Genomic DNA, 24434 nt, shown 5'->3' with positions numbered 1-24434 from the left:
TCATGAATTGAGTGGGTACTAACTAATCAATTACTTTAACTGTTCCACTAAATTTTGCATTGATTAAAATATAATTCAGCTACTGAATCTAGTTCTAGGGAATATATTTTAAGAAGAAATTGCACAAATTAGAATGACAGTGAGGATAATTGGGGACTAGAAATTAAGCCTTGTGAAGAAACATTGAAGGGAATTGAGAATATTGACTTTTGAGAAGAGAAAGCTAAGGGTATGTAAATACATGAAGGGTCTTGCAGAGAAAACTAAGGTTTTTATTCTACAGGACAGAATATGGAAGGGTGAAGGGTATTGATCAGGATAGGGGCTACTACAGAAAAGTGCACTTTTCCTAGGTCTCACTAGATGTAATATTTAAGGAAAGGAATCTGGATTGTGCCCAGTTTATCCAACTGATGGGGAAACCATCCTGCAAATATTTTTTTCCTCCAAACATTTTTATTAAGTTATTAAGTATTATAAAATACAAAAGTAAATAAAAAAGCAATGGGGAATGCAGGGAGAGAGGAAAGAGAAGTGAGGAAAGGTAGGGGAAAGAAAAGAAAAAGAAAAAGAAGCATTGACTTCCGACTCACTGTTGCAGTAAAATAACGCTTTAGCATCAAATCCCAGCTTGAAATCTATGCAGCCTTCATAATAGCGGTATGATATGGACATGTACCACATATGTATACTACATTGTTTTAAACATGTAATATTAGTTAGAATTTGATAACTACAAATTAAAAGAAGTGTATAAAATTCTTTTAAACATATAGTATTAATTAGAATCTGATAACTACAGATAAAAGAAGCTTATAAAATTTTACTTTTTTTGCTTTTTATTCCCATTTCAGCTGTTTGTGCCTTTCCCATGAAAATGACATATTAATTTGAGGTGCTACAGAATAACTAAAAATGTGACTTATTTTCTAATTATGTTTCATGCCTCATATTTGACAGCTTTATTAAAAAGTTCTATTAATGACATTGATGTATGGAAATTAGTTAGGCATTTATGTCTTTTAAATGTTTGAGTTTAAAAGATAATCAAGCAACGAATTAGCGAATACCTAGAAATAAACAAAGTAATAGCCAAAAGCCAACATGGGCTTGTCAAAAACAGATCATGCCAGTCTAATCTTATTGCATTCTTTGACAAAGTGATAAAATTAGTGGACCAGAGGAATGCCGTTGATATAGTTTACTTGGACTTCAGTAAGGCATTTGGTAAGGTAGACCATAACCTACTACTAGATAAAGTAGAAGAATGTGGGTTGGACAGCATCACCACCAGATGGATTCGTAACTGGCTGACCAACCGCACTCAACATGTAGTTCTCAATGGAACTGCATCTACATGGAGGGAAGTATGCAGTAGAGTACCCCAAGGCTCTGTTTTAGGCCCAGTACTCTTCAACATCTTCATAAATGATTTGGATGGGGGAATAAATGGGGAACTCATCAAATTTGCAGATGACACCAAGCTGGCAGGAATAGCCAACACTCCAGAAGACAGGCTTAAGATACAGAAGGATCTTGACAAACTTGAACATTGGGCACTATCTAATAAAATAAAATTCAATGGTGAAAAGAGTAAGGTTCTACATTTAGGCAAGAAAAACGAAATGCACAGGTTCAGTATAGGTGGTACCTTCTTCAATAGTAGTAACTGTGAGAGGGATCTTGGAGTCCTAGTAGACAACCATTTAAATATGAGCCAGCAGTGTGCAACAGCTGCCAAAAAAGCCAACACAGTTCTAGGCTGCATCAACAGAGGGATAGAATCAAGATCATGTGAAGTGTTAATACCACTTTATAATGCCTTGGTAAGGCCACACTTGGAATATTGCATTCAGTTTTGGTCACCACGATGTAGAAAAGATGTGGAGACTCTAGAAAGAGTGGGTCTCAGGGGTTGCCACAAAGAAGAGGGAGTCAAACTATTCTCCAAGGCACCTGAGGGTAGAACAAGAAGCAATGGGTGGAAACTAATCAAGGAGAGAAGCAACTTAGAACTGAGGAGAAATTTCCTGGCAGTTAGAACAATTAATCAGTGGAACAGCTTGCCTCCAGAAGTTGTGAATGCCCCAACACTGGAAGTCTTTAAGAAGATGTTGGATAGCCATTTGTCTGGAACGGTATAGGGTTTTCTGCCTAGGCAGGGGGTTGGACTAGAAGACCTCCAAGGTCCCTTCCAACTCTGCTATTGTATTGTATTGTATTGAGTTGCATTTAGGATATGTGTATATATAGTGATACATTATTTCATTCCTTTCTAGGTAAGCATGCCTCAGGCAGGAGATGAGAGAGGGAGAAGGAAGGGGGAAATGTAAATTTTAATTCAATCAACATTGTAAAAAATCTTTCTAAGTAAATTGGAATCTTTAGAATAGTTAGAATAGTTTAGAATTACATCATGTAATTCCTTGCTTGAAAAAACAAAACAAAAGCAAAAAGCAGTTTTCTGTGCTCTATGATACTATGCATTCTTCTTTCCTCTGTCTTCCAGGCTTTCAAAGGCTCCAATCATACAAAATGTATAAATAGTCATTATAGCCTTATGTTAAAGTAGTGCTTAGGTACTTGAAAAGTAATGTGAATGTGAGCATGAGAAAATTTTTTGGGACCATTGTAATAATTTTTGATTACTTTCTTTTTCAGTAATAGTTTCAAAACTTTGCCTTTTATCTGAAATGGTATTCTTATATGTTAGAATTATTGGAGAATAATGTTAAACCATATAGTACTCCTCCATATTACTGTAATGGAGTAAGTGTATAACCCACGGCAATTTATCTCTGCTTGATGTCATTTATTTCTATAACTAGGAAATCATGGATCGAATCTACAAAAATGTTATGAATCGAGTTAATGAAATGTCCAGTTTTCAGCGCAATTTGTTTACTTTAGCTTATAATTACAAGATGGAACAGATTCCAAAAGGCTACAGTACTCCAGTATGTGACAGGTTGGTAAGAGAGGTTGATTTGTTTTTCTCTAAAGAGCAACATTTTTATGAAGGGCTGCTACGCTCCAAAAAAGAGCCCATTTGGGAAATGATAGAAGTTAAGCTTATAAAATAGTAATGTTATTTTGGAGAGTTACTTCCAGCTATGCTGTTTAAAAAGAAAATAATAAATTATTGTATAAATCTATCTGTCTTTTGCTATAACATGCATTCTTATTAGGGTGTGTTCTACTGAGAAGGGGATAATTTATTTCTTGGTAGCCATGTATAGGATGCAATTGCATTTTCCCTAAAACATCATTTTACAAGGTTAGTTAAATCTTCTGATTAGTTATATATGCCATGCCAGTTAAACTGATGTTTTTAAGTAAAAGAAACGACTTCTTCATGTTCTTCTTCCTCCCCACTCCTCTCTCTTTTTTAGCCTTGTTTTCCGGAAAGTCCGGATGCTGCTAGGTGGGAAGATACGGGTCTTACTGTGTGGAGGAGCTCCACTTTCTGCAGCAACTCAGAGATTTATGAACATCTGTTTTTGTTGTTCTGTGGGACAGGGCTATGGCCTGACAGAATCCTCTGGAGCTGGAACAATAACAGAAGGTGAGTAGTATTTGTAAATCAACATGGCAGTAGATTGTAACAATATATAACTGGTTATTATCAGCATACTGGATGATATTATTTCAAAACACTGTCATTGCATATTGTTTAGTTGTTCAGATTCATGATAAACTGCTACTGAAACTATGTCTGAATTTTTTGATTATATTTTATTTTCCTAAATTTCAGTTTGGGACTACACAACAGGCAGAGTGGGAGCACCCTTAATTTGTTGTGAAATCAAGCTGGTGAATTGGGAAGAAGGTACGAATTTTTTTTAATGATTGTGTGATAGTTGTTTTTTGAAAAGGTTGAATATATTAACATATCAGAAAGGGTTGATTGTTAGTGGCATGAGGGCAGGTTCTGTATTTAGTTTCTCTGAGTTTTAAACTAAGCCTCTTTGAAGCTCTGAAGCATTTGCAGGACATGTGGGCGTTATGTTGATGACTTCCTGGGGTGCTTGTGTGTATGTGTTCTTCCTCAGTCATTTTGGGAAGTTTTTATTTTTTTAAAGAACATAAAATACAAGCACATTTTCAATAATTTTGCTATCAAAATTTGATCGGACATTGTTTTGAGCTCTTGGGTTCCAGCCCCAGAGGATTCTGTCAGGCTATAGTCCTGTTCCTGACCGTTTTAGATTGTTTCAGTCCTATTAAGTTTAAGACCAGCACCTCAAACTACTTTGTTCTAGATTTGTATAGTTGCCACCAGCATGTTGTGAAATGCCTCTTAAATCCTATCTCATCAAAGTAAACAGGGAGCTGAGATCCCGAACCTCTTACTAAATTGCAATGACTAAAAAATAAGTAATTATCTCTTTTCCTCCAACATAGGAAATGAGAGATTTTGAATTTTTCACCTCATATAATGCTGATGCCATTAGCCTTGATAATTATATCTGGAATTAAGGGACATTTGTTTTTCAATATTATTGCCGCATATCTCATTGTGAGGCTACTCTAGACGGTTTATAATAATAAAAAAGGAATAAATGAAAAAGAGTTGTAAACAGAAGAGTTATCAAACAGAAGTTTGATAATAGAACAATAAACTTTCTTAGACATAAATAAACAAAGGTTTTATCAATTATGTGGCATCCACCAAATTAACAAAAATTAAACAGGACATAAAATCATAAAAGCAATAAAATCAGAATACATCATAAAAAGTTACCATCAAAAGTAGGGTATACAATTATAAAATACTAGCAATTAAGAAACTTATTTTGTTAATAAGGTGTTTAACAAAAGAGTCTTATTACCATTCTCAGTATTTGAGAATGTGCTGATTGTTACCTATGACAGAGTCATTTAGAAAGACCCAGAAGCACACCTGCCCTGTAGCAGTGTCTGCCCTCTGAAACAAGACTCCCCCAAGATCTGTATAGCCCCCATTCTGCCATTGTTTAGAGGATCTATGAAGACTTGTTCATCCAGCCCTTGTTGCTGCTGGCCTCCTGCAGTTTGGTCCATCTGATCTTATAGGTTTTTATTTGTAGCCTCTCTGCGCTTACTATTAGTATTGCAGTTTCATCTAATGAGAAAAATAAGAGATGGATTGGTGGTTATAAGAGGCCATCTTGATTTCAAAACACTATTTAATTTTGCTATATTTTAAAAAGTAATATATTTCTATACTAACCTATGTTCTACATATGGGTAATTGTGATCATTACATGAAGCTATTAGGAAATTTAGTACTTAAAATATTTTAATTGGCACAAACTGAGAAAGGAGATGTTCTATTTTGGCTGAGGTATGGGAGCATTTGTGGTATAGTGAGGTGTTGGAATAGGAGCAGGGGCACCCAGGATCTAGTCTGTCAGCGATGGAAGCTCTCTGCTTGTCCAGCCAATCACACTCTCCCAGCTCTGTCAACTACACAGAGTTGCTGTAAAGAAACAAAAGGAGGAGAAAGTAGTTATCCAATGAAAGGCAGTATATATAGCTTATAAAATTAAAGCTTAAATGTAGCACATACGTCACTATTGGTCATAAGCCAAGAGAACATATAATTCCTCTTGGTAAGATGGAATCCTATGAACTCCATTTTTCATAGAAAGATTGCGTATAGACTAATTCTTCCATTGTAAGTAGATTTTTTATTTCAGTATAAAAATATTAGTATCATTGTTGATATTATGTGATTGTCCCAAGGCACAGACATTGATCTTGTTATCTCAGGAGAATATTTTATTTATATATTACTAAAACTGTACTGTCAGTTTGTCTCTTTGCAACCTTAAATTAGCCCAAATGGAGCCTCATAGTATATTTCTGAATCAAAGTATCAAATTCGGTAACATAAAGAATGCATACAAATCTGGGAACATTGCTTTCATGTAATTGAAATATCAGTGATTTCTTATCAGTTCTATTTGTAAAGTTGTGAGTTATAATGTCTCTGTGGTTAGCAGCAATGAAATGATTGTAATTTTCATCTATGTCTCAAAAACCTCCTCCCAACAAAATGGTAGGCAATTTCATAGGTCAGCCAAGAAGGAGGACGAGGCTTCACCAGGGGTCTGCTTAGTGTCACTAGGAGGGGGAAAACAGTGCCACCCTATATTATATGTGGAAAGTAGGTTGACCAAACCATGGTCATGGGTTGTTCCAGTCATGGGTTGTCTAGTTTTAATTTATTTATCAAATTTATATGGATGCCTAGCTGACACAGGGTGAATTTGGGGGGTATACAATAAAACCAACAATTTACACACATGCTAAAACCATTTAAAACATTTCAATTAATATTAAAACCAAGATCAAAATGTTATATGTGTTGTAGCTACTATGCAGATTCTCCTGCTGTCAGGAGAGGCATTTTGAGGGCTTTCTGAAAGACAGAGAATTAGCATCCAATGTGTGTATGTCGACACCTTTTTAAGTATTATCAAGAAACCATAAACATTTGCAGAAGCATACAGATTTTTTTTCATATAGAATATAGAACTATGTGCATGATACATGCTGGCAACTCAGGAGCAGGTCAGGAAAGCTTTCCTGACGCATGCTTTTTTAATATATATTTTCTAGCTGCATTTCCTATAGCCAGATCTTAAAATAAGTAATCTGTCACATGGTACACATAAAATTGAACAAAAAATATTTTTTTAAAAATGTAAGATGACAAATTATCAGTACTTTTTGCATGTTTATTCGATTTCAAGTAGTTATGGTTCTTTCACTAAATATTGTATTTTAAAATTACACACTTTAAGCACTATCAATAAATATTAAGTGAAAAGAATACACAGAAGAATTTGCTGGCCTTAAAATCTTATTTCCATAATATTTGCAATGACTTTTATCAAAATTCTAATAAATTATTTTTGCTGTTTATATTTGGATCACACAATGGAAAAATTTAGTCATTGTTAATAAGATAAATATAAAAGGCTAGTACTGTGGAGCTGGCACTCTAACTGTGATAACAGTAGCTTATAGTGGATTTAGCTAAAGAAGCCTTGAATTCAATTATTTATTTAAATGCCATTTTCAGGCCTATTACACACACTATACCTTTTTCACTTTACCTGTTTTGCATAATTTGTTTGTAATTACATCATTACTGAAAAAGTTAACCTTTGTTTTTATTCTGAAAACCTGAGTTTATCTTGAATGTTTTGGGAATGATAGAAAGAAAAATGAACATTGCATTTTGATTCCAATCCAAGTCAGCTCTTTTTGGATTTATTTTTCTTGAACAGAATTTATAGATTGATAGAACTTCATTTCAGTTCTTAGCTAACCAAGCAAATGACCAGTGTTGAATGATAGAACAATCACTTCTATGTAGAATACTGGAATGACAGCTGTGAATTCCTTTTTTAGAATTATGCCTGCAGCTTTAATTGTGGTATTACACAATTCACTATGTCTAGTTGAACCATTTGCGTAGTAGCTGTGTGTGTGTGTGTGTGTGTGTGTGTGTGTGATTGAATACTTTCTAGTCCATGAAAATGTTTTATTGTAGAACTCTTCCAGTTCACATTTTCAGTGTATCCTTAGTGTATGGTAGTTTAATGCTAGCATTTCCACACAACATTAATAAGCAAGCTGCTTGGTTCTTTTTTCACGGGAACAGCTGCAGAACCTATGTGTTTCTTACTTATCTGTATGAACTGGTTGCTTCTCTCCATAGAAGTCAACATTTAACAATATTCCATGCCTTCTTTTCCTTTCTTGCTTTCTCTCATAACAACACAGCATTCCTGTTTATATATAATAATAAACCAAAATTAGCACATTAAAAATTAGAGTTGCTAGCTACATCATTGGCTGGAACAGGAACAAATTTATGGAAAACCTGTCTTGCTGCTTTGTCTATGTATGATAATGCATATATATGTGCATTTTTGAAAAAAATGTGTCTGTATATACAAATTCACTTGTGTTTTATTTGAAATATATTTGTTCTATAGGTGGATACTTTAATACAGATAAACCATACCCTAGAGGTGAGATTGTTATTGGTGGTCCAAACATAACTATGGGATACTACAAAAACGAAGAACGAACCAAAACTGATTTTATGGTTGATGAGAATGGAGAGAGGTGGCTCTATACTGGAGATATTGGGGAATTCCAATCAGATGGGTGTCTAAAAATTATTGGTGAGTGTAGTGTGCAGAACTTAAGTAATTGAAATACTTTTTGTTGCAAAATCATTTAACTATGGTAGAGTTGGTTCTCTATTATTTATTTGAATATATTTAATACTAAGTATATGTATGTTCTATTGACAGTTCATTTCTTGTTTAAAATTGCATTTACTTTCAATATGTTGGAGAGTCAGTTTGGTATAGTTTGGTATAGGCATCAGGTTAGAAACTGGTAGACCAAGAATTCTAAATGGCTGGGCTGCTGGGGGTTCGCAGGTGCTCGGAGAACCTCTAGCTAAGATTCTGTGCAATTCGGAGAACCCCCAAATCTCACTCCTGGCTAGCCCCGCCCACACCTTCCCTCTCAGGAGTGCCCACGTTTTGGATACAGGTAAGTGTAGGGCCCGCATGGAGGTTCGGGGAGGGTGAAAAACGGGCTTCTCCAAAGTTCAGGAAGGCTGGAAACGGGCCCGTTTCTGGCCTCCAGAGACGCCTCCAGAGTCTGGGAAGGCCATTTTCACCCTCCGGAGCCCAGGGAGGACAAAAACACCCCCCAGCCCCATGGTGCAGGAGGCCGACTAGGCCGTGCCCACCATGGCCATACCCACCCAGCAACTGGGCAGAGAACCCCTTGCTAAAAGATTCTGAAGCCCACCCCTGGTTCTAAACCTATTTTAGACATAAATCCAGTGGGTGACCTTGGGCCAGTCACATTTTCTTAGTCCTAAGAAGGAGATGATGGCAAACCACTTCTGAAAAACTTTACCAAGAAAAATGCAGGGATTTGTCCAGACAGTCTCCAAGGACAGGATTGAACAGAGGAAAACAGAACATTTGATTCATTGGATTTATTAATGCTCTCCCTAGAAGAGGCCTGTAACATTAGATTAGTCTTCTCTAGCTGAAGCATCTTCCAAATATATAGATTTGCGTTCTCAGAATTCCTAGTCAGTGGCGATTGGTAAGAATTCTGGGTGTTGAACACAACACACTGGGAAGAGTATAAGACACAATTTATTCAATTTACACATTCTTACAATCAGAATGAATAGTAGGACCATCATAAATCTAATCTTTTACATATAATTTTCATGTTGTTTATTCATTATAACATTCATTTTAATTTCCCATTCAATAGATCGTAAAAAGGATCTTGTAAAGCTTCAAGCAGGTGAATATGTTTCTCTTGGTAAAGTTGAAGCAGCTTTGAAGAATCTTCCCTTGGTAGATAATATTTGCGTATATGCAAGCAGGTACGGCAGTATAACTTTGTTCATTTTTGCATGGGCAACAAATATTTTCTAGAAATGTCTTTCTTGGTATTGTGTATTTTTATGAAAAAAACAGTAATTGCCTTTTAAATCTGTTCACATTTTGTGGAAAAAATATATTCCTTTTGGCTGTACTCAACATAAGGCACTATTAGGTTACTTCAGTTAATTTTGAATTACTGTCCAGAAATGTCCATATGTAGCTGTTTCTGAAAGATAGTTGTTGATAGGTTTTTTCTCCCAATGCCCCCAGAATCAGAATTTTCATCTGATCCCTCAACTAGAGCCTGTTTGCTTCTTACAGCTGTGTATACTAGAAGGAGACTTTTTAAAATCCTGAAGTTCTCCTTCCCACAGCTATCTCACCAGGCAGGTTCCCTAGAGTGTCTTGAAGCCCTGACTCACCCATCACCTTTCTCTGCCCTTTTAAAGAAAAATAAAGAACTCCAAATAAGAGAAGTAAAGAATAGATTTTTGCCTGAGGAAAAAGATCGTGTTTCTGCCTGACTGAGTTTATTGTTTGTTTTTCATTTTGTGTTTTTAGTTGATAGAGCATTAACTTTCAAATTCCAAATCTCTTTTGTCTCTTCCTTAATAATTCTAGACGTTTAACAAATTAAAATCCACTAGACATTAGATGAAAACATATCGCTGACTTTTCCTGCCTTTCCTATTATTTTATCATTACTAGTCTAAGATTTCTCTATTCTCCCAATTTAACATATTTTCATTATTTTGATGTCCAAATTCTGTTTTGTTATTTTGGTTTTATCAGACCTTGCAGTTCCTTGTAGATAAGGTATTATAATAATAATAAAACTGATGAGTTACATTAATTTTTGTTTATATTATTCCAATTTTGTATCATGTATTTTTTATTTTACATTCTTAATTTTATACTGTAAATTGACTAGAGAAATTATGTAGCAGTATAAAATTATTATTTAAAATATATCAAATGTTCAGGCTGGATATGGCATTTTTGTCTACCTAGCAACTCCTTTCCAAGGACCTGGAATAGACAGATATCGATGTTTGATAGCATTACATGATCATAAAATTTGGGGATGCCACAAAACTTGAGGAATTGCCCTGAAAGACATGCTCAAGGTTCAAAAGAATCTTGGAAGACTTCACCTTGGCCTATCAAAAAAAGGTTTTTCGGTTATACGAAATACAAGGTTCTACACTTAGGAAAAATCAGTTGCACAAGTACAATAGAAATGGTACCTGGCTTAGTGATAGTACTTTTTAAAGAGAGACCTGGATGTCTTGGTGGATCATATAAATGTAAGCCAGTAATGTCCTGCAGCTGCCAAAAAAGCTAGTACAGTTTGGGTTTTTAAAATAAAGGTATGGTACTCATAGCCCACAGTTAAAAAAAATGCTGAGTGACAAAGATGGTAAAAAACTTTGAGATTAAATTCTACAATGAGGGTTGAAACCTTAAGAAGATAATATTAAGGCTTGTAGAAATCTTCCATTACATCAGTGGATTTCACCAGGAGGAGGGTGTAGACTTATTCTCTGGAGCACCCAAGAACTAATGAGTGAAAGCTTTTTAGTCAGAAATCCAAATTTGAAATAAGGAATAATTTCCTGACTGAGAGAGTTATGAAGCAATTCAGCCTGCTTTCTGAAGTTGTGAATGCTCTTCAGTGGTTGGATGCTGCTGGTTTAACAACTGGTTCGGGGAGCGTGCGCTTTGCACACATGCATGGTTTGCGCATGTGTCGTATGCGCACGCATGCAGCGCTGAACATGGAGCATTTAGAAGCTTAGCTGTTTACCTTCCAAGTCAGCAATGGTAAAACAGCTGTTGTGGTGGGGGCAAATCATCTATGCCACGTGATTGAGATGAGCTAGAAAGCAGGAAATAAAGGACAAGCTAGAGCAGGAATGGATGGGTGGGCTCAGCTGATCATAAGTGCTAACAGTTTGCCCGAATCAGTAGAATCCCACCCCTGATGCTATTTCACTGAACCTTTTCAAGAAAATATTGGATATATATTTCTCTAGGATGGTATGAGGATTTCTGTACTGGGCATAGGGTTGGATCAGAAGGCCTCTAAAGTCCCTTCCAACATTGGCAGTTAAAGGAATCTTCTATAATGCCATTCTGTTGCTAAATATATCTGATTTATAACCAGTGTGATGGATTTCCTGCATTTTTGAGGAACATAAAAATAATGTACAGTGTTTCCCCGAAAATAAGACATGCCCTGCTAATAAGACCAATCGGGCTTTTCAGAGCATGCGCCATAATAAGCCCTCCCCTGAAAATAAGCCCACCCCCAAATATTTAAGCGCATGCGCAACCGATCCCCACCATTAACACTGTACCACCTACCGGTACAGCTTCCGGGGCAAAAAGAGGGCTCGCCGCAAAAACAGTGGCAGGCCAGCAATGTGATCACTCCCTCCCACCTGTTCCTTCTTGCGCAAAAAAACACCGCCCACCCCAATGGCAAAGGCAGCGTGCCTGGTTCCCTTCCTCGCGTTCCTTGCCATTGTGCTCAGGGAAGCGGCTGGTGAAAAAAAAAAACTCGTGAGTTCAATCAAACATCTTGAAATCACGAGAAGGTTTTTTTTTTTTACCAGGGGCTTCCCTGAATACAATGGCGAGGAACACAACGAAGCTGGAAAGGTAAGAGGCGCGCCTCGCGACCCAACACCGCTCACTTTGCCCCAATAGTAAAGGCAGCCTGCCTGGTTCCCTTCTCCGCCGTCCCTTTAACGAGGGGTGGCAGGTGGGCGAGAAGCGAAGCGCGCCACCTAACTTTCCAGCTCCGTCGCGTTCCTCGCCCTTTCGCCCATTGAATCCCCTTGTAAAAAACCCTCATTAATTCAACTCACGAGATTTTTTTTACAAGGGGTTCAATGAGCAAAAGGGCGAGGAACGCGACGGAGCTGGAAAGGTAAGAGGCACACCTCGCTTCTCCCCCCCACCTGCCACCCCTCATTAAAGGGACGGCGGGGAAGGGAACCAGGCAGGCTGCCTTTACCATTGGGGCGAGGTGGGTGGTGTTGGGCGGCGAGGCGCGCCTCTTACCTTTCCAGCTCCGTCGCGTTCCTCATCATTGTATTCAGGGAAGCCCCTGTTAAAAAAAAAAACCTCGCGATTTCAAGATGTTTGATTGAACTCGCGAGAAGTTTTTTTTTTTACCAGCCGCTTCCCTGAGCACAATGGAGAGGAAAGCGACGGAGCTGGAAAGGTAAAAGGCGCGCCTTGCTTTTCACCTACCCGAGAAATAATAAGCCCTCCCCTATAATAAGCCCAAGGCCATATTTCGTGGGGCAAAAGAAAATAAGACCCTGTCTTATTTTCGGGGAAACACGGTAATAAGAGCTGTGAAAAAATAGGGGTGCTGTTACAATTGAAACCTTCGTAACTAAAGTAATATTTCTTCAATATATTTGGGGGGGAAGTTTTTAGAAAAATATATAATAAGCATGCAGAAGATTACTAATGTTTTATAAAACAGATGATCAACTTAATTATGAAATTGTACATATCTGTTTGTATTAGTTTCCATTCTTATATCATTGGATTTATTGTGCCAAATCATAAAGAACTTAAAGAGTTGGCAAGAAAGAAAGGATTCAGAGGAACTTTGGAAGAGATTTGTAATAATTCTGAAGTGGAGAAAGAAGTACAGAAGCTTTTATCTGAGGCTGCTAGAACAGGTAAGTTCCTAATTTTGTTCAAGTTATCATATAAAACAAAAGTATTAAGAATTCATGAATTCACTAGTATCCCCTAGATATATTCTGAAATATATTCTCATATTTATTATGATTATAACAGAATAGGGACAAACAAATCCCATAGGACTGCCCAAACGTGTATCAACACCCTGTTTCCCATTATGACAAACTAGATGATTCCAAGAAGCCCACAATCAGAATATGAAAGATACCTTCTCTTTGGAAGGAGACATGCTGGCAAAAATATTAAATTTTGTTCTTCCCCTGATTGCCATTTCTGCAACCAGGAGCCCTGTCTACCAGGGAAATGCCCAGTGTGCCTTGTCATCCCTTTCACTCTTGATCACATAGGCTAGAAAATTCTTCTCAAACCCAAAGGTTCAGCCACTGCATTATTTTACATTCTGGCCTGCCAATTTCTCCTGGAGTTCACCCAAGGATATTTCTAAGAAGTGGGAGGAAATGACAAAACATGGCTTGTTGTAGCTTTCTATCAGAGATAGTTGCTCCTGGTTCAGACTGCGTTGGGCGAACCAGTAGTGGCGGCAGGAGGCTATGCCCACTCGCCTGGATACTTTGCGCATAAGGCTCGCGCACGAGCACACCGGTAATTTAAAAAATGGAACCCCACCACTGCTTTCTATGTATTGTAAAGGTTCTTCACAAAGAAAACTGAAGGGCAGAAATTGCCTTGCCTATAAATTTCTACTCACAGGGATCTAAAGTACCTATGAAGGTTGCCTCGAAGTCAAAGAGGCAACCAGAAACCTTAATACCAGTCCCCATTATTCCAGCTAAAGCATCTATTCAGCACTGATTCCTCAAGGTTGGTTCTTCCTTTGGGGTTAGTTTTCTAATAAGTCTTTTAACAACACAGGTCCAAAACAGCTGCTTTGTAGCACATGCTATTTAAATGCCTGATGCTTCATTTCATAATTGTACCCAGATACCTCTGTCCCACTTCAACCTATGTCAGGAGCAGTCAGGATGTAATCATTTCTTTGCAGAAGAATGCAAAAGATAACACCCAATGCTTAAAAAATAATTAACTTCCAATCTGAGCGACAGAACACTGAAAATACTTCAATCTGGGACAATCAGGTGTCTAGAATAAGACATCAAAGCAGCTTTTTAAAATGATACATAAACAATATGAAAATATTTCTGTGCACGTACAAAATATTTTTCAGTGCAATCCTCCTGCTACTATTACTCACTTGCAGATTTTCTTTGAAATAAGAAATAGTTACTATGAGAACTGATTACAGGGCCAGATGAATTGCATTCCAGGTTATTGAAGTTTAATATACAGGTAGTCCTTGACTTATGACCACAATTGGGACCAGAATGTTCGTTGTCAAGCAAGACAATTGTAAAGTGAATTGTGCCTGATTTTGCTACATTTTTTGCCAGAACTATTAAGCAAATCACTGCAGTTGTTAAGTGGATCTGGATCTTCCCACATACTTGTTTAGAAGCTACTGGGAAAGTTGCAAATAGCAATCACATGATCCCAGATACTGTAACTATCATAAATATATGCTGTTGCCAAGCACCCAAATTTTGATCATGAGACCCCAGGGATGCTGCACTGATAGTAAGTGTGAGGACTGGTTGTAAGTCACTTTTTTTAGTGCCATTGTAACTTTGTTCACTAAATGAATGGTTAGAGGTCAAGGACTACCTGATTTGTACTATCTTTAGAAAATCCTGGAAAAATACAAATAGTCAGACAATGCCTCTGTTTTTAAAATGGAAAAAAGATCCAGGGAACCACAGGTTTCATACTGATGCTTTGGGATAGTTTAGAATTTCAGTTCTGCCTTAAACACAGAGCCAGCTGGGTGACTTTGGTCAGTCTTTCTCTCACATCTTTAAGAAGAAAGCAGTGGCAAATTATTTCCAAAAATATCACCAAGAAAACTTTAGAGACTAATGAAGAAGTCAAGAATGTCTTGAAGGTATCCTTCATTCATCACAAAAAAGCCTTGGCAATAATTCTATTACAAGCTAAATATATCCCATTGATCAAGTTATATTTAGACTTTATGGTTAGATTTGGGTACCATAGTTAAAAATAATTTAGGCAAATTCAAAATAATTCAGAACAGGGATTTTAATCATGGGCAGCGAAGAAAATATATTGCCTGGATAAAACTTAAATCCTCTACTCCAGCTTCTCCCAACTTTTTGGGCGCCAGGGACCAATTCCATGGAGGGCACTTTTTCCACAGAGTAAGAGGGCATGGTTTTGTGTGCTGCCTGGATCCTATGTGTGCACAGATGGGGCATCATTCACTTGCGTGGCCGAGTTCCTGGGATATCGCAGAATGGTGCCAGATGATGGCTGGAGTTGGGGACACTTGCTTTACTCCATTGTTCCAGGATATGGGCTACCAAATAATTCATTTTAGGTTGTAGAAGGTAGATTCTAATTGAATAGTTCAGAATATTTTTTTCTAACATTAAAACAGTGGAAACTGTTACCCCACTACTTTTGCTAGATATGTTCAGAGAGAGGCTGGCTAGCCTTCCATCAGGGATACTTTAAATAGGGATATTTTAAATTCATCCACTGAACTGGGTACTGGACATAATTGTGCAAATACTATACTGCATTCTAACTTTTATGATTTACTTTTCTCGCTGAGTTGTGTAAGTGCTTTTTAAAGACTTCAGAGCTATCCATCTTTAACTTTTGGTTACAGATACTTCAATAGCAAATACTACACTGTATTTCTTAAATCTTGCTACCCTTTTTATGATCCTAAATTTTAATATTATTTCAAAATATTAGAGAAAACATTCTTTCCCACACTATACATTTCTTAATATTTGTAATTGCCATATCCCTGACTCCAGGTGAAATAACCCAGAGATTTTAAAGGTTTCCTAAGCCTTTAAAAGTGTTAAAATTTATATTTTATCTTTTTCTGCATCCATTCCAAGTTTATAGCATTTGTTCCAGGATTATAATAACCTTTTAAATATAAAATTTGTAAGCTATTTTTTTTATCTTTCTGTTACAGCTAATCTGGAGAAATTTGAAATTCCCCTCAAAATTCGGTTGTCCACTGAACCGTGGACCCCTGAAACGGGTTTGGTGACAGATGCCTTCAAACTAAAGCGTAAAGAGCTTACTGCACATTATCAAGAAGATATTAATCGAATGTATGGAACAAAAGTAAAATAACTCATCCCTCTCTTTTTCTCTCTTTGTCTTTTTTTTATTTTATATCACTTTGCTATGGTGAGCTCAGATCAAATAGGAAATACTTGAACTCTAAGTCCTACTGCTTGGGACCAACCTTAAAACATCTCTCCTTCCTTTCAGCATTTGCTGTTACTTCTGATAATATCACCATCTTTAAACTGGCAGGATTAGTAAAATTCTAAGACAGCAATTTTTTGTCTGTCTTCATTTGTTCCAGTCTCTTGACCTATCTTGTTAATGTGCGGATTTTCCTATAAGTCCATTTGTACTACCATGATTTTGAAGCCTCAAATTTTTAAACCGGATTTATAGATCCTGTATAATGTTCTGTTTATTTGTAACTTTTTTGAAGTTTGGCTAAATAGAGGAAGAACATGGCTATAAAACAAATTATTATTCTAAGTCTTTTTTACATATAGATTTAAATATTCAAGAGCTATCAATGTGAAATTATGTACAATGAAATCATTTATAGTTGAAAATCATTGTTAGCCTGAAGATGGAGGTTATTTGTTGCTGTGCAATTATTTTGGATCAAATTATAAGATTCTGAGATTATAAGATAGTCTGAGATTCTGACTAATAGAGAACAACTGAAATATATGCCTGACAATTTCCTCCTCCATATATATTTTATTTTTAATCTCAAATAAGGAAAATGGTCATGGCAAATGCTGTATGTGTGAGAACACCTGCAAAACAAAGTATATCAATATTTTACTTGTGCAGAGTATGCTGTCACATAGAAAATGTTACATCTGTGAATCACCTACCTACCACAGGTAATTCACTTTTCAAAATGCATTTAGACCATTTCACAAAAATTGAATTATCGAAACTAGTGAGCTCAGTTTTATTGAATTACATTTTGATTGGTAATGTGTTTTACTCAATGGGTCTTTTATTGTATTGATTGTATTGTTTTACAGTTCAGGTCTATTCCTTTTACTTGTGTGTGTAAATCAACAGTTCAATTAAATAAATTTAAAGTCCATTATGGCCATTTCCTGCATGAGTCACCTAAAATGGATCAGCATTCTTGCATACTTTTCAATAGGGAAGAAGGTGTGGTGAGGTGGGAAAGTTCCCTGTATCAGTTTATAATGGATTGTGTACTTGGAGTCTATTTCCATTGAACCATTGTTTGTTTTTATATTCTCTTTGTTTTAACTGTCATGAATGATAATAGAAGTGACATTTTAATTACCTGGTTATAGGAATCTTGGTTGTATTATTTGGAAAGAATGTTTGTAAACAATTCTTACTACTTAACTATGCTTGTGGACATAATCCATGACAATTTTCTTTGGCTTTCTAAACATTGTTTTATGCACTATATGGTCCTTTTGAAATAGTACTGAAAATGTTTGGCTCTTGACCATCTACTGTTGTTCATATAGATGTTTTTTGCAAAGCAGAGCAGACCTGACCCCAAACTGGGAAAAGCCCAGGTAGACAAGGAAAGTGTTTTTTTTCTTGCCATTCAAGAAATGGTGTTTGTTCTCTTCTGCATGAGTATCTATATTTCATGATGATATAAAGTTCCACATATATAAGGTCTAAATATCAGTTTTGTTTCTCCAATTATATAGGCAATTTTAGAACATGAAACATATTATATCAAATGTTATTTGCAAATAGCAAAATTCTTTTATTTCCTTTCTGTGATGCAACAAACTAGCACACCTTGTGATTTTTAATCTGCATCTGAGTAATGCGGCAATGATTACCAAATTGTTTTGAATACTGTTCAGCCCACTTTAAGTACTTTTGAAGCCATTGGCTTCAGTTGACAATTTAGTGCTTGTTGCTTTTTCTTTTTCTGTCTGAAATGGTGGATTGTTTAATTTTGCATAGACTGTGCTATTCTATGTTTGCCATAATAGCTTTTATTTGAGAAACAATACAATTTGGTTGCATTTTAATTAGAAAGACAAAAATTGTCTACAGTGGAACATTTTCTTCTAATATGCAGAGATTAGAACAGGAGGTTATTTATAATGCTTTATTTTTTGGAAAATTAATCTGTACTAAGAGTGATCTGTATTGGGTTCCAGTTCATGAAAACGTTATTCTGCTTACCACATAGAATGAAATTGGTCAGTGGAAAAATACAAATTTAAAAGCCTCATTATTAAATCAACAATGTGTGTTTTTCTGTTAAAATTCACTTTAAATATACTTTGTAAAAAAAATGAAAACTAGGTGTGTGTTGTAAAAAACCCGTAATTGATATTGTCTAGATTTCACATATTTCTAGCTCTGTTGTATAATAACTGGGTATGACAATTGGATACAAATAATCATCTGTTTTAATATTTGGATTCTATGGGGCTAATCTCTTTCATTGATATTTCTAGAATTGTTTAAATTTATTCCTCCATTTGAAAGACTATGTGAGGAATTGAAATATGTAATGGGAGAAACTGCACACTGTGCTCTTCCACAAGTTTTCAATCCCAGACTTCCTTGTGTAGAGGTTTACAACAAAAGGGGTATAGGAGTATGGGCTACATAGAATGTGGTGCAATGTACACCTTTCTCTCCCCCTACAAAACTTAGAACCATTATTCACTTACAAATAGGTTTACACTTTAAAAATGCTCATGATATACTGAGGTTCTTCACATGGAATTACAATAGGAAATAGCTCATTATTACTATGTAATGTTTTTATGCCTGTGGTTTTTTTGAATGGGTAATAAGCAGATTTGCTGCATTTATGTTAAACTCTTAGGCTTTACAGATGTGTGGGATCATTGACTTTCTCATTGGAAAGACTTAGTTTTCAAAGACTAATTACAGCAGTGAAAGTGATTATGGTCATCTTCCATCTTGACTTATTGCCAAGGTATATTTGTTTCAAGCTTCATCTCCACAATATGTGGACAAAAATACAATAATGTTAATGGGGGCAATCACATGCATGTTTTTTGCCTTGTTGTCTTCCCTTTGAAAACTAGATAAGAACTGAAAAGCTTGTTTCTTCGTCAATAAAATTTCAGTCTCTCTGGGTGTGGGTATGCTGCATGAAAGAGTCAAAGCACTACTTCCACCCAGTTTTAGTTCATTTCACTTAGATGGAATCCCATGGAAATTCTGTTAAAAATAACTATAGTAGCAGTTATTATATCCTTAGTGTCAGAAAACAGTTTTCAGTGGATACAGTTTACAGATAGGCTACTTCTGTTTACCTCAGGGGAAACTGTCCTTTAGCAGTAAAATATTTTGCTGGATTTGAAAGCTATTTTGCCACAATTGCTAAATACAGTGTGCAGTTAAAACCTTAATGAAGCCCTATACCTGTGTTATAGGTTCTCATTTGCTTTAAACAAAGTTAAAAAAACATACTGAGTTGAAACACCGATGAGTTTCGTCCATTAAAGCTTGAGATTTTGTGCAATAACTCAACAAAATTGAAATCCTTTGAAAATAACATAACAATAAAGTTTGTTTTTCTGTTTTTCATTTCCACTTATTTTTATTTTTCAAGTATATTCATTGTTAATGTTCTTTTATATTGTAAAAAATTATTTGCAACACATACACTACATTGCCAAAAGTATTCGCTCACCTGCCTTTACCCGCATATGAATTTACTGTAAGTGACATCCCATTCCTAATCCATAGGGTTCAATATGACGTTGGTCCACACTTTGCAGCTATAACAGCTTCAACTCTTCTGGGAAGCTGTTCACAAGGTTTAGGAGTATGTTTATGGGAACTTTTGACCATTCTTCCAGAAGCGCATTTGTGAGGTCACACACTAATGTTGGACGAGTTTACGTGGCCTACCACTTCATGGCTGAGTTGCTGTCGTTCCCAAACACTTCCACGTACTTATAATACAGCTGACAGTTGACTGTGGAATATTTAGGAGCGAGGAAATTTCACGACTGGATTTGTTGCACAGGTGGCATCCTATCACAGTTCCACGCTGGAATTCACTGAGCTTCTGAGAGCGACCCATTCTTTCACAAATGTTTGTAAAAACAGTCTGCATGCCTAGGTACACCTGTGGCCATGGAAGTGATTGAAACACCTGATTCTGATTATTTGGATGGGTAAGCGAATACTTTTGGCAATATAGTGTATCTTCTAACCAGGTAAAAAGGGGGGAATTTAAGGCTGTACCCATATTCCATCAAATTAAAATGGAACTGGATGACCAGTTGTTCAAGCAATTGGTTATTTAATGTAAATTCATGGACTTGGTTATTATTCTGAACGGCCTAAAATGTGTCTATTACTACAGAGTTTTATTGTATGATTATTTATTTTTCGTTGGACATTTCATTGGACATTGGACAAAATAAAATTGAGTTTCACAAGTTTACTTCTTTTTTGTATCTGAGTTTTCACTTTAGGGGCATTAATTCTAATCCTGACTTCCCAGGATGGGGTGAGCAGCAAGTGGCCTTATAGATAACTTCAGCTTGCACAAAGAATGAATTTTGTTGTTTTAATGCCTAGATAATCACAATCATTATATTAGTTCACATTCTCTTTGCCCATGACCCATCTTGCTTGTGGGAGCATTAAAGAAGAAGAAAATTGGCTTGAAATACTTCTTAGTTCAAACAATGCCTATTGGTCAGAAGAAAAAATATTTTAAAAAGGAATAATCTAATTTTTGTAAGCAGTTGAGCATTTTGTCTTAAATTAGCAAGTTTCTATAAAAATGATGATTATGAACCAATACCAGATTTAGTGTAGTGAGGGCTACAGAGAGATATATAGTTTTTTACAGTATGGTATAATGGACACAATAAATGAGAAAAGTCTTTGGACTTACTACAGTGGTACCTTGGTACTCTACTGCTTTGAAAATCACTGAATTTGGTACTTGTTGCATTTTGATTCAAATTTTTTGTCCCAGTACTCATTAGTGTTTGGTACTTGATGCACAAGCTAGAACTTGGTGTTGGCTGCCTTGTGACTCACTGCATTATTCCTTCTGGGGAAAAATTGTTTGAAACATTATTTTTGATACTCATTGCACCTCCTGGAATCAATTAACAATGAGTACCATGGTATCACTGCAGACCAGGTAGAAATCTTATTAGTGAATTAGATAATGTAATACATCTCAATGCAACAATTTTCAGAGCATCTTCCAATATATAATTCAACACAAGAAAAATAGTATTGATTGTAATGAGAATTTTTTTGCCAGCATAAAACTATACATATTGCTTTCTATACCTTTTTCAAATAGACTAACAAGGATAATGATGGTTTACAAATAGCAATGGTTGGATTTACTCAATATGCTAAGCCAAGATTAAATAAACTGCTTTATTGTTTACACAATATATGAACTTGCCTTGAAAGCAAGCTGGTTAAAAGAATGAATTCTACAGCTACCGTTATGCATATGAATGGTACAGTATTTTATTTTATGTCAAGTTACATGGTCAAGTCTATAATTACTTTTTTGCCTTAATTTTTTATCTCTACAAAACTGCTGGCAAGAAAAAGAGAAGATGGGCATTATTTTATATGAACTTTATTTTAAGGTTATCTTTTGAAACAAAATTCTGTAAATCTTGATGCTGATGGAGATTGTGCAGAGAGCAAACCCACTGCCTTCTAACACTGAAGATGTTACCTAATTGGAAAATGAAATGTCTGCAAGAAACAGAGAGCACCAACGTTGTGGCCTGTCAACTGCCAGCAGAGCTAGCAGCAGAGTCAGATGAGAAGGTTGAGGGGGAACCTGGGCTGGCTATGGAGCCTTTGGAAGGCTCTGACGAGGAAGCAGGATCAGAGGCAGATGCATAGCCGAGGCCTTCTGTCCTGTCCCAGGTGGAGAAGCAGCTATCTTAGCGCCTGAGCTGAGTGAAGGGGAGGAACAGATGGTGCCCATCCAAGATGCGTATATGGGTAGAGAGGAAAGGAGAAGAGAGCAACAGAAAGCCGGCTCTCAGGGACTTTCATTTGTGACTAATTACTTTTGGTTTATCCATCATCAACAAATATTGTTCCTGCCCTGACTTAAATAAAAAAGGGCTTGTGTTACTTGTGAGTAAGCAGTTTCTCATTGCTTGTGAAGGCTTTGATCAGAACAACCAAGAACTCCATAGTTCAAACCTGAGCTACAAATATTCTCTCTTGTGCAATTTGGCAGTGTTTTTGTATAATGACATTGATTTTCACAAAAAAAAGTTCTAGCCCTTCTCAATCTGCCCTCAGACTTGTAATTGGCAATCGTGGTCCAACTTATCAAAGAGTAACAAATAAGATCATATCACAGTTTAATATTGAGTGCTATAGTATGTCTCTTATAAGAGAATTTGCAACACAAAACGTATTCACACATGCTATTACCCCACCCTATAAATTTATCAGGAAGCTGCTGCTTTTAAAACAAAATTTATTTCATTACAGGTAACCGCAATGGTTGCTAAGAATGTCTTAAACAGCAATTCTGGTTATTATGAAGGATTCTACTTCAGTTTGTTCTAATTATCAGATCATATCAACTAATTCTGGTGACTATAAGAATCAAAATATTTTCTACATTTTCCTACATTCCTACAAGCAATATTAAGAGAACTTGTCCTCTTGCCCTTTTGCCTTAAATATTCATTTATGTGCAAACTTCTTGTCCCACTTGTGGTCATAAGTTGAGGACTATCTGTATGTGTACTACATTGTCCATATTTATATTATAAAACCTCTGTCAACTATAAAGTGCACCAATTTTTAAATTCATTACTCTCTCATTGCGCTCTACACCACAATGTAATCTACATTCAATGGTGGAGGAGTAGGAAATTTATACCTTTTGGATCCTTGGTGCTTTCTCAATTTGCGTAATGAAATGTCTACAAGAAAAATACCAAGATCAGAGAGCATTAAGAATCTCACAGTTCAACCCTGAGCTACAAATATTCTCTTCTATCAAAACTCGTATTTAAAATGCTGTTATTTAACGGATAAAGAAGTGAAACTGAAAATGTATTTAATGCGGTTAAAGTTTGTACTTTAACCCTTGTACTTAGTTACAAGTTCCAACTCACATGCTTATCAGTTGAGCTATATGAAAAAACCCTAGTTTTACCAATGACACTACGATTTCCAAAAGTATTTTCCGTAATATGTTACTGATAAAATCAGAACACACTTTAGTTCTCAGCATCTGGCCAGCTGTTTCTCCAAAGTAACATTTAGCTATCATAAGAAAGATTCTTCCCAGTAACTTGTTAAAATTGAATAAGTCAGAAAATAATTTTTTAAACTAATTAAACCAAAATCAGATCTCCCAGAAAGAAGTGTTTCCTTACAGGAAGTGATCGAATGAAGAAACACTAAAATATTGCAAAAGATTTTATAGAGAAATAAATCACTTTTCTGTCTCCTTACAGGCAGCTGTTATATATACTGATATCCTCATTTTTGAGACATTTCAGGCAAGTATGTATTAAAAAGAGTATTTTTGGAGAAGGGGAGGGGGGGGAGAGAGAGATTAAATGCTTCCTCTTCTGAAGGCAAGCCATAAGCATAATGTCAGCATGATTGAATCTGTAAATTTATCTGGTCTGTCAAGCTAGTTAGAAGCACTGCAGTTAAGGCTATGATGTTCAAGCCATCCTGTGGTAATCCTCAGTCAAAGCCGTGTTCAGTCAGTTTTCTCTGGAATAAGATTTTTTTTTGCTTTTACCCTTCTAAATGTACCTGCTTGCAGAAAATAATGCAACCTCATAAATATGGTATATAATGAAAAACAATAAGTGCAGAGATGATGTTGCCTATAAATCGCTGTGACATTGCATTCTCTACCTATGATTATTTTCATTGCAGAATTGAAATCAAACTTGTAAAACCACATTTTTAAATGAAGTCTGCCTTGCAAAGAAGTACAATATGACAGGTAGATTTTAGATTTTAGGGTAAGGCAGAGAATTAGCACTCTGCAAATCATAAGCAAACTCCCCTGAACAGCTGCAAAGTACTTCCAGTGCAATGATAATATTTTATTAAGGTGACTAACTATTCCTCCCTTCCTCCTCAAAAAACCAAATAGAAGTGGAAAACCCAGTAATTATAAAACTGGTGGCAATC

General features: G+C 36.1%; 1 protein-coding gene across 3 annotated transcripts in view; it reads left to right on the top strand.

Annotated features, from left to right (window-relative positions):
* ACSL3 (acyl-CoA synthetase long chain family member 3) overlaps nt 1-20703 on the top strand; it is a 62674-nt gene extending 41971 nt beyond the window's left edge. For all 3 annotated transcript variants that reach the window (XM_081956374.1, XM_081956372.1, XM_081956373.1), the window contains exons 11-17: nt 2829-2968; nt 3393-3565; nt 3755-3829; nt 7995-8186; nt 9313-9427; nt 12975-13132; nt 16183-20703. In XM_081956374.1, coding sequence (XP_081812500.1) covers nt 2829-2968; nt 3393-3565; nt 3755-3829; nt 7995-8186; nt 9313-9427; nt 12975-13132; nt 16183-16346 — 1017 coding nt within the window. In that variant the 3' untranslated portion in view covers nt 16347-20703. The remainder of the gene's footprint in view (nt 1-2828; nt 2969-3392; nt 3566-3754; nt 3830-7994; nt 8187-9312; nt 9428-12974; nt 13133-16182) is intronic.
* Nucleotides 20704-24434: the final 3731 nt, after the last annotated feature.

The sequence above is a fragment of the Natrix helvetica genome, assembly GCF_964273705.1.
Source record: "Natrix helvetica genome assembly, chromosome: 5".
Classification (NCBI taxonomy): Eukaryota; Metazoa; Chordata; class Lepidosauria; order Squamata; family Natricidae; genus Natrix; species Natrix helvetica.
This window is presented reverse-complemented; position numbering and strand designations above follow the sequence as displayed.